Source organism: Micropterus dolomieu, linkage group LG22 (assembly GCF_021292245.1).
Source record: "Micropterus dolomieu isolate WLL.071019.BEF.003 ecotype Adirondacks linkage group LG22, ASM2129224v1, whole genome shotgun sequence".
In the NCBI taxonomy this organism is placed as follows: domain Eukaryota; kingdom Metazoa; phylum Chordata; class Actinopteri; order Centrarchiformes; family Centrarchidae; genus Micropterus; species Micropterus dolomieu.
The window spans coordinates 2,286,636-2,305,743 of record NC_060171.1 but is presented as its reverse complement, the minus strand read 5'-3'; the positions used below and the strand labels follow the sequence as shown (position 1 = coordinate 2,305,743).

The 19,108-nt window shown below is 41.5% G+C and overlaps 3 protein-coding genes across 8 annotated transcripts in view; 1 reads left to right on the top strand and 2 right to left on the bottom strand.

Annotated features, from left to right (window-relative positions):
• Nucleotides 1–2,835, bottom strand: part of LOC123962221 — a 20,889-nt gene extending 18,054 nt beyond the window's left edge. Inside the window, exon 1 of the mRNA XM_046038251.1 lies at nucleotides 2,258–2,835. Coding sequence (XP_045894207.1) covers nucleotides 2,258–2,309 — 52 coding nt within the window. The 5' untranslated portion in view covers nucleotides 2,310–2,835. The remainder of the gene's footprint in view (nucleotides 1–2,257) is intronic.
• A 3,057-nt stretch (nucleotides 2,836–5,892) lies between these two features.
• On the bottom strand, nucleotides 5,893–12,161 carry LOC123962210. Of its 5 annotated transcripts, none has more exons than XM_046038225.1 (5): nucleotides 12,055–12,161; nucleotides 9,533–9,626; nucleotides 9,136–9,223; nucleotides 8,765–8,911; nucleotides 5,893–7,014 (listed from the first exon to the last, which is right to left on the bottom strand). In XM_046038225.1, exons 1-5 carry the CDS (start codon nucleotides 12,071–12,073, stop codon nucleotides 6,043–6,045), a joined length of 1,320 nt encoding a protein of 439 aa, XP_045894181.1. In that variant the 5' UTR covers nucleotides 12,074–12,161; the 3' UTR covers nucleotides 5,893–6,042. The 5 variants fall into 5 exon arrangements, with proteins under 5 accessions (XP_045894181.1, XP_045894183.1, XP_045894182.1 ...); XM_046038227.1 differs by lacking the exon at nucleotides 12,055–12,161 and adding an exon at nucleotides 11,833–12,032; XM_046038226.1 differs by lacking the exon at nucleotides 12,055–12,161 and adding an exon at nucleotides 11,071–11,333.
• A 2,598-nt stretch (nucleotides 12,162–14,759) lies between these two features.
• Nucleotides 14,760–19,108, top strand: part of kcnj11l (potassium inwardly rectifying channel subfamily J member 11, like) — a 7,062-nt gene continuing 2,713 nt past the window's right edge. The window contains exons 1-4 of one of the 2 annotated variants that reach the window (XM_046038232.1): nucleotides 14,760–14,882; nucleotides 17,342–17,504; nucleotides 17,699–17,938; nucleotides 18,029–18,298. In XM_046038232.1, coding sequence (XP_045894188.1) covers nucleotides 17,346–17,504; nucleotides 17,699–17,938; nucleotides 18,029–18,298 — 669 coding nt within the window. In that variant the 5' untranslated portion in view covers nucleotides 14,760–14,882; nucleotides 17,342–17,345. Of the gene's footprint in view, nucleotides 14,929–17,341; nucleotides 17,505–17,698; nucleotides 17,939–18,028; nucleotides 18,299–19,108 lie in introns of both variants that reach the window. The other variant, XM_046038230.1, reaches the window with a different exon arrangement.

Genomic DNA, 19,108 nt, shown 5'->3' with positions numbered 1-19,108 from the left:
TGGCGTTTGCCAGAGAACACCAAGATTGGCAAATTCGCCACTGGCGCCCTGAGCTCTTCACAGATGAAAGCAGGTTCACACTGAGCACACGTGACAGACGTGACAGAGTCTGGAGACGCCGTGGAGAACGTTCTGCTGCCTGCAGCATCCTCCAGCATGACCGGTTTGGCGTTCGGTCAGTAATGGTGCGGGGTGGCATTTCTTTGGGGGGTCGCACAGCCCAACTGAGCACATCTGGGACATCATGTCTCGCTCCATCCACCAACGCCACGTTGCACCACAGACTGTCCAGGAGTTGGCGGATGCTTTAGTCCAGGTCTGGGAGGAGGTCCCTCAGGAGACCATCCGCCACCTCATCAGGAGCCCAGGCGTTGTAGGGAGGTCATACAGGCACGTGGAGGCCACACACACTACTGAGCCTCATTCTGACTTGTTTTAAGGACATTACATCAAAGTTGGATCGGCCTGTAGTGTTTTCCACTTTGATTTTGAGTGTGACTCCAAATCCAGACCTCCATGGGTTGATAAATTTGATTTCCATAGATAATTTTTGTGTGATTTTGTTGTCAGCACATTCAACTATGTAAAGAAAGGAGTATTTAATGAGATCATTTCATTCATTCAGATCTAGGATGTGTTATTTTAGTGTTCCCTTTTTTTGAGCAGTGTATGAATGAGAAGAACATCAGTTCTAATCAGCTCCTCCTGTTCCTCTTCTTCTTCCTTCAACTGTTGTTTATAATATATATATATATATATATATATATATATATAATATGACATATATGCCTACAGGTAAATGCATAAATAATCTCAGGTTAGTGCCTGTGCTGGGTCCTGTCTCATCTGTGCCTGCCAGAGCACCTTTCCACTTTCTACCTGGGAAGAAGACAGTTAATTAGGCGCATTTAGCTGCCTCTTGTGCCGCCATTTTTGTCTACTAAAATCTTATTTTTTTCGGCCTTTCTTTTTCCTCCATCTTTCTTTTCGACATTTACCTTCTCTGTTGTGCTTGTCACACAGCCGTGGGCTGAGTTTAGCCCGGACAAAACGTATTGAGATTGAACTCGTAAACTCCTCTGAGCGGCGAGTCAATCAGAATGCAGCAAAAACGAGGATCGATCCAAGTTGGGAAGGGCCGTCCGTATCCCCCTCAACATTGAAAGTATTAGTTTGGCCCTGCCTGATAGACACAGAGGTCGCGGATCTGAAGTTGAACACAAGAGACTGAAAAATAAAAAACAGTTCGGCCTGGAATGGACCGGCTGTTCGGGATTGTTCCCGTATGGCCAATCTGCCCCTGGATACCAACGTCTCACAATTACCTAAAAGAATAACAGCAAAGGACCGTGAAGACCAGGATCCAGATCTTCTTTACCAAAGCTGGGGAAGCTGTTCTGCAGAACGTGCAGTATTGTGGTGCAACATAAAGGAAATTGTCTCCTGACAAACACTTTGAGAGAGAACGTCAGAAACACACGAAGGACGTCAGACGAGACGCTGAGACACAGGCTGCTGCGTCCCGCTCAGCTGCAGGAAAGAATCAAGGTCAGCTGGTTTAAACATGCAGGGTCTGGGTCAGAGGTGATTCTAAAGTTATTCTAAAGTTAAAAATATCTACCTTTGCATGTTTACTTATTACCAAAATTTCATCACTATTTTTTAGAAAACCTGCCGCACTGAAAAGGCCCTTGAAGTCCTGCAAGGAGTGATTATTATTTTTTTAAAGCAAGACTGTTAAACATTTGCTGGTTTCATCTTGTATGAAGAACGCATGTGAGGAACTGCCGCTGTTTTTTGTCAGTTATGACTGTAAACAAAGAGTTTTTGGGTTTTGAACTGTTGGCTGGACAAGAGAATAAATTTGAAGACGTCACTTTGTGCTCTGGAAAATTATGAAGAGCATTTTTCACAATTTCTTGATGAATTATAGACTGAACGATTCATCGATAAAGAATATGATCGTAAGTCGCAGCCCCATTGATTATGTACGGCCTTTATAACCACTGACAACACAGTTATGAATATTATACTGACCTTCTGTCTATAGATCCTCCTAAATATTACAGACTGGACCTTTAAAGGAGTGTGTGCTGAAGTACAGGGGACTTAGTTGTTGACCCTGGGATCGAGAATCGTGTAGTTCCACTGGTCTCGGTGTCCACTACTAAACTTGTGGTTTCTGACTGTCCCTAGGGTCAAAGGTCAACAGGTGAGAAGCTCACGAGTTTACAAAACAAACAACGTGGTTACTCACTCTTGTAGGTGTTTTCCGGGAACTGCGGCAGGGCATTCAGGGCTGACTCCATCCTGATCACGGGAGAGGAGAGTCTGTGCTCCTGTGGTAGCGAGGGAGGAAGGAGGGAGGAAAGGAAGCAAGGAGGCGTGCTGGTGTTCAGGCCTGATGCTAACTACATCCGCTAGCGCATCCTGCAGGTTTACCCGGCGTCGTTTCTCCTACAGCCGCGCGTCTCCGTCCATCGTTGTGGGGAAAGTCCCGGGGGAGATTTAACGTGACTTTAACCGGGCCGCGGTTAGCTGCCTCCTCCGAGGCTAACTCCCAGCGAACCGTTAACAGAAGCAGGCTGCTAGCTAGTAGCGAGCTAGCGCGGCAGCTAACCTAAACAACAAACCGACACACAGCCGGGCTTCCCGCCAAACAGCGTCTCCGGTTTCCGTTAGCTGGGGCTGATTCTAACGTCCGGTGGGTAACGTTATTTTGTGTCATCGTCCCGGGAGTGGATAATAACCGTAAATGAAACCGTTACCGGAGCTAGCCTGCATCCCGTTTCCTCGGAGAGGAGAGTGCGTTCGATAACTCCACCCCGGCCTTCACTCCGTCACGTGACGTGCAGCTCGGGAGGGCGGGGTTGGGCAGAAACAGTAAATATTATTTATTTAATAATATTATATATTTAATAATATTATTTTAGAGACTTTTCATTTTTAATACAGTAATATATAGTTTAATTTAATTATTAAATATGTAAATAGTGAATCAGAATTACTTTTAAAATGCAGTAGTTTGATTTTCCTATCATTTCTTACATAAAAAGTTAAATTTTTTGCTTAAACGTGGTGCAATGTACAGATATTTACACTAAAACTTGATCTACTCATTCTATTTTTATTTATGCATGCTTATATTCGGTTGCTTTGGATAAAAGTGTCTGCCGAATAAGTAAATGTAAATAGAAATGTAAGTAGCCTACTGTTAAATTAATTCCAATGAACTTTATTTATCCGTTAGGAACTTCATTTGTGCGGAGCATCAGTGCTTGTACTGTTCACATTCCAGAAACACATGGCACAATATACCACACACACGTCACATAGGTCCGTGTGAGTAAAGTAAAGCTCCTAAAGCAAAATAAATACATGATAAATAGGCAATAAACATTAAAAAGATTGTGTTTCTACTCCTGACTGTGAGGGATCTGTATCTGCTGCCTGAGAGCTGTAGTGGCTATCTGTGTTCCTTTCAGTTTGGTCCTTCTGTAAATACTGAGAAGTGCTTCCAGCACCAATTATTGTTGCTGTAAAGTATCAGCATCAACAAATCAAATTTAAATGAAGTTAAATCAAGTTTTGTTTGTCACAAACACAATCATACACAATACAACGTGCAGTGAAATGTGTTTGTGCCCAGCTCCAGGAAGCAACTAACAAACAATAAAAAGAATAAAGAATATAGAATATTATAGAATAAAATGAAACAAAAAGAAGTGATGAACAATATATCTGTAAGTTTCAGAGACATGAAACGGTGAAACAGTATACCCATGGATGAGTTTCAGAGAAATTAAACAATATATCTGGTACATATTTAATAATAACTGACGAAGGTTAGCGGTGAATATGTGTCTATATACAGTACATGTATTGAAATAACTGTATTTTAATACACATTTAATTACCTGTTCATTTCTGTGTGTGCAGCATGAAGGGACTCCAGATGTTACCCAGCACAGCAGGGGGCTCCGGAGTGTGTGGCTGCCCACCTGCACCTGATCATTCTTTCTTTTGACTGCTGTCAATAAGCTAAGTCTAATTTCTAAAAAGCTGTTAGGTCCACAGTTATAAATGTTTGAGTGCTTTATTGATGCTTGTATGTTGTTCCTCAAATTTAAGTCACTTTGGATAAAAGCACCTGCCAACACTGCAAAAACTAAAATCTTAGTAAGATTAATTATCTTAATTGAAGGCTAAATACATTTTTTTGTCTGACAAGATATTTCTTCTTACCAGGCGACTTTTATGTTAGAGAATTTCACTTGTTTCAGCCTTTTTTGGCCTTAAGTAGCAAGTGAAATATTCTTGTTCTGTTGGCAGATAATTTATCTTATTTTAAGTAATATTGCCCCAATTTTAATGTTTTTTTTCCCCTTGTTTTTGAGAGCTCAGTTTTTGTAGTGAAATGAGTGAATGGCTCAACAGTAAGTGACAAAAGCGGAAAAACCACACAGTCTGAAAATAATACTAGATATTTTAAGTAAATTAAGCAAAATATACAACTGTAGGTGTCCCTCAGATCAGTATGTATGCAGTGTCTGTGTAAAACACAGAAAAAAACAGAACAGAATCAGTCGGCAAGCCAGGAGGAGAGAGAGAAACATTATCCAGCAGGATCTTTATAGCCACCTGTTCCCTGCCTGCTCATGTTTACAAAACGTAGCAAAAAGTTTTTTCAACGGAAACGGCTGTGCCTTTCTAACAATGTTGTGTTTACAAACTTGTGGCAGCTGATTGGGTAACACCTAAGACACGCCCACCAAACGGGAGAAAACGTACCTCAAAGCATGTCGTTCATGTCAATCAGAAAACGTTGCAAACCGCCCCAGGTATCAGCTCCACCCACCAACTACCTGGATTAAAGGGACAGAACACAGCAAGATACAAAGAACAAGAGAGGCCCCAAACCTGGGGCCGTCACAATAAGTAGTAAATTGTTTTTGTAAATTTCAGTTGTCTTTTGTTGTCAGTGAATCACCCATCTCCCCCACATACAGGGATAAATAAAGTTTTGTGATCTCAGGACGTCCCCGTGGCTGCAGCCTGCTTTGGTTTTCATCTCTTTTAGTGTCAATCAGAGCTGCTCTGTTGATCCACTTCTCCTCAGGTTGTACTGCAGTGTCCTGTTCAGTTCAGATTACGTGTTAGGGAATTACACATACGATGATTATCATTATTCTGTATCAATCTAATTTCAGTCTCAGTCTCACTGTATGATGTTAGTCTGAGTGACGTGGGGACTGTGTGGTGTATCATACGATGTCTTTCCTCTTTGATAAAGCTTATAGTTAGGGCTGGCTCAGGTAGTCCTGAACCATCCCTTAGTTATGCTGCTATAGGCCTAGACTGCCGGGGGATTTCCCATGATGCACTGAGCTCCTCTCTCCTCTACTTTCTCTCCCTCTGTATGCAACCTCATCCCATTATTGCATGTTACTAACACAACTTCTCCCCTTTCTGGTAATCTTGTGCTTTCTCGTCTCTCTCCTCTCTCCTATCACTTCCTGCAGGTTTTCTGGCTCTGGAGCTGTGGAGTCTGGATCTGTGGACCTGCTGCCCCCGTGTTCCTGCTCGACACCCTCTGCTGCAACAACTATTGTTATCACTAATATCAGTCTAATTACTCATTTTCTGTCTGTACCACTTTACCTTTACTGAGTTTGTGTTTCTGAGTGGATTTTGCATCGCGCTGCTCTAAATGAAAAGTGCAATGAGGTAACTTCTGTTGTTATTTGGAGGAATAAAATTAAAACAACTGAATTAACTGGAGTGTCTGTGTTTCGGGTCTCAGCGAGATCTTGCACCACTGTTTTAGATTTGATGATCTGATGATTGTCAACTTTGGTCTTAGTGCACAGTGTAAAGTAAAGGAGCCGTAAGTCGAGGTTTCTGCACCAAAGCAGACGAACACAGAGTCTTTATTAACACGTGAGGAGCGCCGCAAACAGGAACAACAAACTGCCAGGAATAGAGAACAGTTCCTTTTATCACCTGAAATCGAGCCATACGACAGAACAATACTTCCTCCGCTCACAGTTTTTCAACAAGCCTCTGGAACAAAGAAACCAGTCTCTGTCTGGTCTCCAGCTGATCTGGATCCAGGTCTCCAGCCATCAGGCTCTGGTAGAACCGGGTCTGTAGTACCACTTCCTTCTCCGCCGTCATCTCAGCCTGATGTCCGTCCACAGCCGCCCCCTCCCTCTCCAGGACGGCCCTCTCTCTCCTCAGCAGCGCTCTGGCTCTCTCTAAATCCTCCCTGGCTCTCTCTAGAAACACCCGGTCTCTCTCCAGAAAAGCTCTGTCTCTGTCCAGGAAGGCTCGGTCTCGATCCAGAAACACCCGGTCTCTCTCCACGGCCGCCCGGTCTCTCTCCACAGCCGCCCGGTCTCTGTCTATAGCGGTTCTGTCTCGCTCGAGAGTGGCCATGTCTCTGCTCAGCAGCTCTCTGTCTCTTTCTAAAGCGATCAGCTCTCTGTCGAACTCGGCCTGCTCTCTCTCCAGAGCCCGCCTCTCCGTCTGCAGCTCAGCCAGCTTCCTATCGACCTCGGACGCCTCCCTGACGATGTTTCTGGAGGAGGACGGCGTCTCGTTGGTGCGGTCCGGCAGTAAGGTGACGTACAGTGCAGCCGGCTGGCTCAGCTCGCACTCGGGGCGTCTCGTGTGTCCTTCGGCTGCAACAACCTCTGCAGGAGATTCAGTTCTGCTCACTGCCTCAACTTTCCCACATGATTCGATTTCACTTAGATCCAGGACCTCCTGCGGCGTCCCGGCACCCTCCAGGGTTCCCGTTCCAACTAGTCCAGAAAAAGCTCCTCCCATGTTGGGAATAATGAGCGGAGGCAGGGCCGCGTTGTTGTCCTCGTCCTCGTCCAGCAGGGAGGGCTGGATGATGTTGGCTGTCCCGGCAAGGCGGCCACTCATGGCCTCCTCCATCAGGTGGAACCAGCGCCACGAGCTGGGCGGGGTCGTGGTCTCCATGCCCTCTGGAGGGTTCTTCAGCGCCTACGCAGGAAAAGGACATCAGAATTTAAAGGAAGATTTTATCTCTAGTGTTTATGTAACTTTATAACTTTGATTGGACAGAGAGCTGCAGCAGAAACCAAAACAAACCCTGTGCTTCACACGAGCACAAACTGATGTGGGGGCGGGGAAGCAAATGTGTAGTACAAGTCATAAAACACGAAGACAACTAACTGCAGACTCACAGACCGAACCCGAGTTTGTCCAAATCCACAGATCAGCAAGACTTTCTGCGGACCTGCAGAGAGTCTGCTTGGGGTGCAGGATTGTGTTCCAAATCCAGACTTCACACTAAATCTTAACAGGTTTAGGGACGTCACGATACCAGAGAGTCGAAACCAACACCAGTAAAATTCCACGATAATCAATTTTGATGCCATGGAAAAAAACAAAAACAATAAATCCCGTCATGTCTTTCAACGTACACTCCTTTAATAAAAACATTTGAACATTATAAAAAACAACTGGCAGCTGTAAAATCTGTAAGAGGATGTCCAGGACCCTCATTTCTAAACGGTGCGTACGAACTAAACAGGGCTGGAAACGTGCGGACGCCACTTCCCAAGCAAAGGTTGTGATCTTTAAAACCAGACCTGTGCGTCCTGTAAGTAAACTCTGAATCATGCGTACGAGAAGAGAAACAGCGCCTCACATGGCAGAAGGATGAAACGGTTTGAAATGAAGAGGCCTACTGCTGTGTAAAATAAATCCAAATATTCCCTCTGAGTATTCCAGGCTTAAAGCCTTTCTGAATACACAAACAGCCGTTTGACAGATTTTCTCTGAAGTGGCAAAAAAATCATCATTAAGATCATTTGCAGCCACAAAAAGATCCAGATTCAGGATCAGAAACACAAACGGAGATTCTGTTTCTGCAAAAGAACGTTATACATGTTGGACAGTTTAATCAGGAGTCATATTAATTAATACTTAATTTATTCTCCTAAATAAGGTGAACAGGAGACAAATTACATTTAAACTGTTTTGAGTGCATCAGTCGAGCAAATAGGAGAACAGAGTTTCATATTTTGTTTCCTTATGGAACCAAACGCTGAGCGCCAGCGTGTGGATGTGACGCGCTGCTTGTAAAAACACGTTATGGAAAACAACAAGTCATTTTTTTTTTTTTAACTGGTCGGCCGCCTCGTTGAGTGAGCGGACGGTTTGTGTAAATAAATGTTTAAACACAAGTGGAATGAGGAGGGAGGCCTCTCTCTGCAGATTGGTTGTAAAGGGCCCCCTTTCCTCCAGTGCACAAGCGTTAGTGAAAGTGTGTTTTTTACCACCAAACAGCTTCAAAATGAACGTCAGCATCACTGAGTTAGATTCAGTTTTCAGAGTCTGCCTCCTTTTCTTCCTGCAGTCAGGACAGATTAATATTAAGGAGCTTCACTGAGCGTCTACAGGCAGCTGTGGCCGTTTGGAGGCTCGGACATGGAGCTCCCTCACAGGGGCCACATTTCACACAGATTGCGTACGCACGGTTTTAGAAGTCTTAGAGTATTTTTTGAAGTTTGGGCGCACGGACACTTTTAGTGAGGTTTCTACGCACAGTTTCATAAATGAGGCGCCTGGACAGATGAGAGGTGGTTTGATGTCAATATATCCAGAAATGAGTAAGATACTGAAATTACAACATCATTAATTAACTTACTTAACTTTTCTTTACAAACAGTAAGATTTTTGTATTAAAAATCCAAGTTTATTGATGATTGAAATGGATCGTATCGACCTTTTCAGACACTCCCATACTTCTCCTACAGTACAGTCTGCCTGAATCAGCTCTCCAACAGATCTGGCAGAAATCCAGGCTTTGACTCTGAGCAGCAGAGCTGCAGCTGCACTTGTCGCCATCTTCCAAGTGTTGGATCCCCGGTAGCTAGAAAAACAAGTGCCATTATGTTTTCAGAATTTTGGCATCAACTTGGTACCAAAGTATCGGTTCTCGCCCCATCTCTGGTGTGTTAGACCTCAGGGATTCACGTGAGAGAAACACTGAATGTAAACACAACCAGAAAAGGAATAATTCGCCCCCCAAACTTCATCACCATCTTTTCAGTGAGCTCCTCCTCTGCCCTGCAGGAGGAGTTCAGCTGGACTGACCCTGTACTTCTCCTTCAAGTTGTCCCACTTCTTCTTCAGCTGCCGTGCTGACAGCATCCCCTGGAGCCCCATCTCCTTTCTTATGGCCCTGCAGGGGAGCAGAGAGGACAGATCAGTGGTGCAGCAGTCATACAGACGGACGTGACCTTCCTGCACACTCACAGCTTTCTTCATCAGTTGCTGACCTTTTGACCTCGTGCACATTACAATCACGGTGTTACAGCCGCCCTTGAACCATGTGACCCGCTCTTTAGTGTTTTGCATGTATGCTAAGTAGGACATGTGGTCTCCTGAGTGAGATTGGTGCAGAGGGGCTGCCCACACCCCTCCCTGACTGGAAACATCAGACACAGTATCCGAATGCAGTTTGATGGATGATGGTGGAAACCAGACTGACCTCCAGCCTCTCATGGCGGAGTTCCTCCTGCCGGTGAAGATGGCTGCGTTGGTGGCACGAAGCTGTATCATCAGTCTGATGTCTCGGTCCGTCACTGAGGAAACAGATTCATCATCAGACAATATTTAGGTTTTCACCACCTTATTATCGTCTGCCTCCTCTAAGACTCATTTGCTCAGTCGTCTGTATCTGCAGCCAGAGCAACACGTTCATCTCTGTCGCTGACGCCTGACAAGAGTCAGAATTAGGGCTGCACAATAATTGAAATTGCTTTCACAACCGAATCCACAGTTTCAGTGGTTTTCTTTCATGGTCATCCACAGCTAATGGGGGCGGGGCCTCCTTTGGTCGATAAACTAATCAAGATTACTCACTAGCAACAAACTCAGGGTATCCAAGAAGCCTTAAATCAGAGTAACTTATGTTACATCAGACTTCTCTTGTAGATTAGTCATGAAAAATTAGAACTGTACAAGTTTTAAAGCAGCAAAAAAATTGAGGTGTTTGAGTTAATTTGACTCGCACGTCCTGCGATGTGAGACGACGAAGCTGAAACGATTTACTGCGCAGCCCTAATCAGAGTAAAGGTAAAGGAATAAATGTTTTTCTCCGCTGTGTAGTCAACCGGAGGAGCTCATTCCACCTTAAATCAACTTTATTCAGTTTCCACTCTCTGTGAAATGTTAACAGGAAGAGAACTGAACAATTTCAACATCTTTTTAGTAGATGAACGTCTCCTCTCTTAAAGCTGCCTCTGTTTATTCTCTTCTCTAATAACACTACAGTTCATCAGAGCTGATCCCCGGACTGACTAATACCCCACCAGTAAATACCGCCTTCAGTACTTTCAGCACCACAAAACTGAATAAATCTGAAACGACACTTAAACTTAAAAGTCTCCTGTTCAATAATTTTAGAGGTTGTTTTGTTGCGTTTCTCCTGCAGATTACCGCAGTAAATAAAGGTTCAAATCAGCGGTGTACATGTACTCAAATGTTCTTCGGTACAAGTTTGAGGTACTGTGTAATCTCATTTTATACTTTTTACCTCTACCCTACCACATTCAGAAGGGATCTATACTTTTTCCTTCAATACATTTATTAGTTACTTTTGTGGAGCTCAGCTGCTGAAACGTTCGTCACCTCCCACACCGTCATACTCCCACCCACGACCTCAGATCTGCAGACGCTTAACTCCTTATCCTCTCACCTGCCTCAAGTACAGAACCTGGGGGGGACCTGGCCTTCTCCATTACTGGCCCCTCCCTCATCACCTCAGACAGTCCACATCACTTGCAAACGGCACTCAAAGACCATCTGCATAAAGCTGCTTCTAACCCGTTTTCTTTTTTGTTTCTGTCCCGTTTTCATGCTGTTTTGCTTTTAAAGTTTTAATAGTAATCTTAAGTTGTTATTGTTTGTGGTTATTATGCTGATCTTGTTTTGTATTTTTGACCTTGTAAAGTGCCTTTCAGTACCTTTTAGCTGTCTGTCGGTCGTGCCGCTTTACTCTATAACATAAGGAGAATCAGGCCCTACCTCCCTCAGTACGCATCCCAGCTTCTGGTACAGCCCGTGGTTACCTCTCTGCCTCCTAGCAGCTCTTCCAGGTTGTGCGGTGAAACCTTTACAAATGGTTCAGAGCTCAGCAGTCCGTCTGGTTTCTGATCAGCCCAAAATGACTCATGTCCCTCCATTACTCTGTGACCTCCACTGGCTCCCCGTGGCCTCCAGAATCAAATCCAAGTCCCTGATGCTGCATACAGAGTGACTCCTGGCTCTGCACCATCTACCTAAACTCCATAAGTTCCTTCTGGGCCACTACACTCCTCCAACGAACGCCGCCTGCCTCCCTTCACACAAAGCGACCTCAGTCCCTGTTCTCATCTGTGACTCCACGATGGTGGAACAAGCTACCACACGCCATCAGAGCAGGGGCGTCCCTCTCTAACTTCAAGAAGCTCCTGAAAACTCATCTCTTCCGAGAACACTTCCTCTGATAACACCTCTGACCTCTGACATGCACTTCCTGTGCTCTTCTTCTTCTGTCTCCTCACAGTTCTCCTGTAGTGATTGCACTATTCTATAACTCTCACTTCTTCCTCCAGGCAGCTCTTAGTATTTGTTGTAACTTGTAGATCTCTTACTTTATTGGCGCTAGTATGTTGTTCCTCACCTGTAAGTCACTTTGAATAAAAGCCACATCAGTAAATGTAAAAGTTATATAAATAAATAAATAAAATAGATTATTATTATGAATTAATTTTAATTATTAATTGATTAAGATTTTACACAGCATACCTGCTTTTAAAGTATACTGTCCTATAATCTGTCACTAACACGTTTAATAAGTTTTTCACGTTGTTTATCGGTTAGAAGCATCAGATCCGTTATCGTTAGCAGTTAGCATCTCAGCTAGCATCGCACAGCAGTAACGTCCCCGGTTAAATGCAGATGTGAGTTTGATCCCAAAAACATTAACAGAACTTTTATCTTTCTGAATCTGTTTTTAAAAAACATTACTTCTGTATGTGTTCGCCATATTTTCACGCTTTCGGCTCCTACATCCATAAACAACAGCAGATCCGGCGCAGACCGGAAGGAGAAAGTCCTTCTTCTTCTTCTTCTGCTGTTTGTTATCGGCAGTCGACTCACCGACGCCACCTGTCGGTCGAGGCTGTGTTGACCTCAGGCAACAGAATCCTTTCTGGGCTCAGTTACCCACAGATATTATCTATTATTGTTCCTCTATTTTTATTTTTTTTATTTCACATTTGATACTGATTTTTTAGTTGTTTTTTATTTATTTATTTATTTTTGTCTATTAATATACACTCACGCACACACGTTTACTGTTTCAGTCATTTATTAAAATTTTTAATATATATTTTTATTTTTTAACACACACACACACATGTTTACAGTTTTATTCATTTATTTAAATTTTTAACATATATTTTAATTTTTTAACACACACACACGTTTACTGTTTTATTCATTTATTTAAATTTTTAATATATATTTTTATTTTTTAAGACACACACATGTTTACTGTTTTATTCATTTATTTAAATTTTTAATATGTATTATTTTTATTTTTTAACACACACACATGTTTACTGTTTTATTTATTTATTTTCTTTTTTAATATGTATTATTTTTATTTTTTAACACGCACTAGTTTACTGTTTTATTTATTTATTTTCATTTTTAATATGTATTATTTTTATTTTTTAACACACACATGTTTACTGTTTTATTTATTTATTTACATTTTAATATGTATTATTTTTATTTTTTAACACACACACATGTTTACTGTTTTATTTATTTATTTTCATTTTTAATATGTATTATTTTTATTTTTTAACACGCACTAGTTTACTGTTTTATTTATTTATTTTCATTTTTAATATGTATTATTTTTATTTTTTAACACACACATGTTTACTGTTTTATTTATTTATTTACATTTTAATATGTATTATTTTTATTTTTTAACACACACACATGTTTACTGTTTTATTTATTTATTTTCATTTTTAATATGTATTATTTTTATTTTTTAACACGCACTAGTTTACTGTTTTATTTATTTATTTTCATTTTTAATATGTATTATTTTTATTTTTTAACACACACATGTTTACTGTTTTATTTATTTATTTACATTTTAATATGTATTATTTTTATTTTTTAACACACACACATGTTTACTGTTTTATTTATTTATTTTCATTTTTAATATGTATTATTTTTATTTTTTAACACGCACTAGTTTACTGTTTTATTTATTTATTTTCATTTTTAATATGTATTATTTTTATTTTTTAACACACACATGTTTACTGTTTTATTTATTTATTTACATTTTAATATGTATTATTTTTATTTTTTAACACACACACATGTTTACTGTTTTATTTATTTATTTTCATTTTTAATATGTATTATTTTTATTTTTTAACACGCACTAGTTTACTGTTTTATTTATTTATTTTCATTTTTAATATGTATTATTTTTATTTTTTAACACACACATGTTTACTGTTTTATTTATTTATTTACATTTTTAATATGTATTATTTTTATTTTTAACACGCACACGTTTACTACTTTTTAACATTTTTTTTTTTTACACACACAAACATACACTTTTACTTTTTTATTAACTTTATTTAATGAACTGTGTAAAATTAATTGTTCTTTTGTAATTTATTTGTAGCTTTGGTAATATTGAACATTCATGCCAATAGAGCTAGATTGAATTGACTTGAATCCTTTAAAATTTAAACATTTGACACTGACCCTGACATGTCAGAAAGTAACCAATGAGATGGACGAATTGATATGATGTGGTGCGAGTGAAGGCTGAGCTAATTTTCATTAGTTTTACATGTTTAGACACTGTTTAACTGCTGCACAACTGTGGACAAACAATAATAAACATAGGAATAAATAAAGTGAATATTTTAAGAGATACAGGAACTTTTAATTTAAACTTTCTTGCACCCAAAAGTCTTCCTACTTATTTTTCTGACTTTAAGAAACTGGTTATTTTATTTAATGGTAACTTTATGTCTAATACTCCTGTAATCCATGAACAGAAAGTTTCCTTTAACTGTTGATCCGTCCATAAATCTATTTTATTTTTCGGTGAATAATTAACGGGACTAACTAATAATAATATAATTATTTTAAATATTTTCAGTGTTTACAGGAAGTAAACTCTCCTCTCTGGCCCCCTGCAGGCAGCAGGAAGCTTCTGCAACCTGCTCAGCGTCCTGCAGCGTCAAGCTCAACGTGTCCGGATCACACAACACCGGAACCGAGTCCAATATTTCAAACTTAAGGTCTTTTAAATTTGATCACATCCATCACCACTAAGATCCGGAGAGACTGAAACAGGAGGGAAAGTCACATAATGTCTCTGCAGGTTTGTTTTATTCGTTTTTGGTTTTAGGAATAATTTTGTTTTTTATATCTGGGTCGTTTAGCTGCTCATTGTCCCTAAAAAACGACATGCATAAAAACCTTTAACTAAAAGTTCTCATTACCAGCAACATGCAGGACTAGTTACCGCAAACTATCCACGTTTAAAGAGACTTTTGCAGGAAACTCCATTGAAGTTTTTTATCATGTTTGACATTTTAGGTAAGAGGGAGAAAAGGGTTGGTGTTTTATTGTGAAGGTGAGCCGGAAGCTCTGCCTTATCACCTGTTCTAGCTTGACACAGGTCTGGTGGGGTTATATGAAGGACCTGATGGGGGGACGATGGATGCCGTGATGTGTCTCACGTCGACATAAATAAAACCTTTAGGAGCCTCAGAGCCTCTCTGTTTCCTGAACAGGTAACATCCTCACCTGCGTTCACCTGCGGACTCTGATCATTACAGGGTGCGGGTATTAAAACTGTCGGTGGCTTTTAAATCTTCTATTCTCTGAATGGCTGTTGACGGTGATGGATGGTGTTTCTGTAGAGATGAGCGGCTCTCGACCTGAAACTATTATTTAATCGTTATGAAACCCGCAAACAGACCCTGAAGCGGCGTGTTAGGGCCAGTATAGATACAGTAAATAAATGCATTATGCAGCCGAGGTGTGTGTGTGTGTGTGTGTGTGTGTGTGTGTGTGGTGGTGGGGGGGGGGATACTCAGAGGAAAACCCAGAATATGCAAATACTGAAAAGAAGGCAGACTTCAGGCAAAACCAGAACAGTAGGCGCAGGAGGAACCAGCTGGTGGTGGACTGGTTTGTATATGAAGAGACTGATGAGGAAAGAGCTGCAGGTGAGCAAACCAGGAGACAGGTGAGGGGAATGAGTTGCAATCAGGGCCGAAACACCGGAGAGGAAGTGATGAAGCAAAGACAGATGTCCCCGTCCGCCCCCTCGCCCCTCTAATTACTAGTTTAGTAGTCAAGACCGCCCAAAACATAGACCACGTCAAGACCAAGACCAGAGTTTATTGAGACTTTTAGGGGCTGAGAGCAGTCGAGACCAAGACCAAGACCAGTTCCCTGCATTGCATGGTACGCAATAAAATGTGGAACGAGATCAGAGTTAAAGATCCACTTTCCCATTAAAACACCCACATACAAACATTAAGAGCTGAAATCAACGTCAGCATCGCAGGGAGTGGGGTCATTAACGGGAACAACACATGTCTAATTAGGGTTATTGGTTGAATTTGAAGCAATAAGTTTTACTTCCAATCAAAGTTAGGATGTTAACAAATAAATCAGACAATGCAAAAGCAATTTATTGATGTTCCCAAAGTTATGGTCTTGAAATAAAATCCAGAGTCCTCAATGACCGAGACAAGACCATCAAAAAGTGGTCTTAAGACCAAGACCGGTCTTGAGTACTACAACACTACTAAATACTGTAAATGTCTGTGCACATGTAAATATTATTTCATTGCATATACTTCTTGTTAACTGTTATTCTTCTATATTTTGTCAGTCTATTCCATGTTTATATATATTTCTACCTTTATTTATGGCAGCTGTGTGTTTGTCTGCGTGTAGCACCTTATCTCCAAAGCAAATTCCTCGTATGTGTAAAAACTACTTGGCACTAAATCTTCTCTGATTCTGACCATAAGACACACTTTTTTAAAAAAGGCTGCTAATATTAAGCAATCAATTTTTTTCCTTTTCTGAGTGTAAAAACAAAAAGGCTGTTAAATCATGTTTTCTTTGCTTTTGGTCAGATTTTCTTCTTTCTTGACCGCTCTGGCTTATTTTTGACTCGTTGTTGTGGTGATTAGAAATAAAAATTGGTGAGAGAAGAAAAAAAGGATAAGACACATGCAGTCTGTGTGAGAGACCCGGGTTTGATTCCCACTGTGACACGTCCACCAGTGTGTCCCTGAGCGAGACATTTAACCCCTCGTTGCTCCAGAGGCGTGCGACCTCTGACCTGTACAGCAGTTGTAAGTCGCTTTGGATAAAAGCGTCAGCTAAATGAATAAATGTAAACCTGAACAAACAAACAGAACAGATTTTTCCAAAGAGCTGCAGCTGCAACCTCTACACAAACATGACAACCATAGATAAGGACTCAAAACATGCTGTTGTGAAATAAACTCTTCTCTGATAGCATGGGAAGCTGCTGCCTTTATTTATTCATTTATTACTGATGTCTGTTACTGTTTATATGCCTTTTATCATTTATTGTTTTTCCACGGTGTTGTCTAGTTCCTCTGTCCTGCCGTGAGTTTTAACTCTTGCGTCATGCTGCTGTCTCTGAGATACCGAACAACGTTTGGTTGTAGAGATTTCAACGACAACAAACTTCCTTATCTTAAGAGTCGGTTGAATTTGTGACACAACCTGATGTTTAGTTTAAACAGTGAAACTGATGGCTAAAGCCAGCCTTCAAACAAAAAATATCGGGCCCCCTGTCGAAACGGTAACAATGTTAATCCCAATAAATCCCACTGAATGGATGAATAACGCAGATGAATATGTAAAATGCGTTCATTTAGTCTAATCCGCTTCTTTTACATAAAACTGTCTGAATTCAACAGTTTAATCTTGACGTCTTTAACCAGTCTGACCCTGACAGAGTGTTTCTCACAGACAGAAGTGCAATAATAAGCCAACAACAACAACTAAACTTTAATTCAACCAGAAATGTGGAGTGTGGAGATTTAATTAATATAATAATCTCCAGTCTTGTGCAACATATAACGTATATTTGTGTATATGAGTAATCTTTTCCATATGAGTTTTATCATAAGCTGCTCTGGCTCTGTAAACTCGTATTAAATGAATAAAACATAAACCTAAATCTGTGTGTGCGCAGCATCATGTTGGCCAGGAAGGGCCTCGTGCCGGACGGTTTTCTGCTGACCCGTCTGGCGGAGGACCAGAACCAGCCGAACCGCAACCGCTCCAGATCTCAGAGAGCCCGCTTCATCACCAAGTCCGGATCCTGCAATGTGGCTCACAAGAACATCAGGGAGCAGGTAGGGCAGAGGGCAAAACATGCTGAACATCTCTTTTTATCTTGCTCTCCAAAAGTCTGAATGATTGTCTTTGAAAAACAAAGATGCTTTTTCACTGATAATTAAAGAAAAGTACTTTTTAACCCTGTGCACATACACGTGCACGTCTTCCCTTGTTCCGTCTGACTTACCTTTGTCTTCTCTGCGTGTTCCAGGGTCGGTTTCTGCAGGACGTTTTCACCACCATGGTGGACCTGAAGTGGCAGCACTCCTTCCTCATCTTCACCTCGGCCTTCCTTTGCTCCTGGATGCTCTTCGCTATGATCTGGTGGCTCCTGGCCTTCGCTCACGGAGACCTGGAGCCCCGTAGCCCAGACGGCGAGCCAGGCCCCGTCCCCTGCGTCACTGCCATCCACTCCTTCACCTCAGCCTTCCTCTTCTCCATTGAAGTCCAGGTGAGAGCTGTTGTTGGTCTCGTTGACTGATCCAGATGCAGTGGGTTGTGGTTTTCTTAGCTGTGAACGCTGCGGTCCTGTCTGCTGCAGGTGACCATCGGTTTTGGTGGCAGGATGGTGACGGAAGAGTGTCCTCTGGCCATCACCGTGTTGATCATCCAGAATATTCTGGGCCTGATCATCAACGCCGTGATGCTCGGCTGCGTGTTCATGAAGACCGCACAGGCCAACCGGCGCGCAGAGACGCTCATCTTCTCCAGAAACGCCGTCATCGCTCCTCGAAACGGCCGGCCGACCTTTATGTTCAGAGTCGGAGACCTGAGGAAAAGTATGATCATCTCTGCCACGATCCAGCTGCAGGTGACGTCTGACACAACTGAACTGAACATCACACAAAACAACCACAGAAAAAAATGACTATTTACAGAAGTAAAATGACAACAGAGAGACTTAAAATGACCAGACAGACACAGAATGAGCGTGAGACACAAAATGACCACAAAGAGACCAAAACAACCACAAACAGACACAAAACAACCACAAAGAGACCAAAACAACCACAAACAGACACAAAACAACCACAAAGAGACCAAAACAACCACAAACAGACACAAAACAACCACAGACACAAAACAACCACAAAGAGACCAAAACAACCACAAACAGACACAAAGAGACACAAAACAACCACAAAACGACCACAAAGAGACACAAAACGACCACAAAGAGACACAAAACGACCACAAAGAGACACAAAACGACCACAAAGAGACACAAAACGACCACAAAGAGACACAAAACGACCACAAAGAAACCAAAACAACCACAAACGGACACAAAACAACCACAGACACAAAACAACCACAGACACACAACAACCACAGACACACAACAACCACAAAGAGACCACAACAACCACAAAGAGACCACAACAACCACAAAGAGACCAAAACAACCACAAAGAGACCAAAACAACCACAAACAGACACAAAACAACCACAGACACAAAACAACCACAGACACAAAACAACCACAAAGAGACCAAAACAACCACAAACAGACACAAAGAGACACAAAACAACCACAAAGAGACACAAAACAACCACAAAGAGACACAAAACAACCACAAACGGACACAAAACAACCACAAACGGACACAAAACAACCACA

Excerpts from the sequence above, each read along its gene's own strand:
- LOC123962210 (XM_046038225.1), bottom strand. Across the intron at positions 9,224-9,532 it reads TCCGCCATGAGAGGCTGGAG|GGCCATAAGAAAGGAGATGG; the intron begins GTCAGTCTGGTT and ends GCTCCCCTGCAG. Across the intron at positions 7,015-8,764 it reads GTATGGGAGTGTCTGAAAAG|GCGCTGAAGAACCCTCCAGA; the intron begins GTCGATACGATC and ends TTTCCTGCGTAG.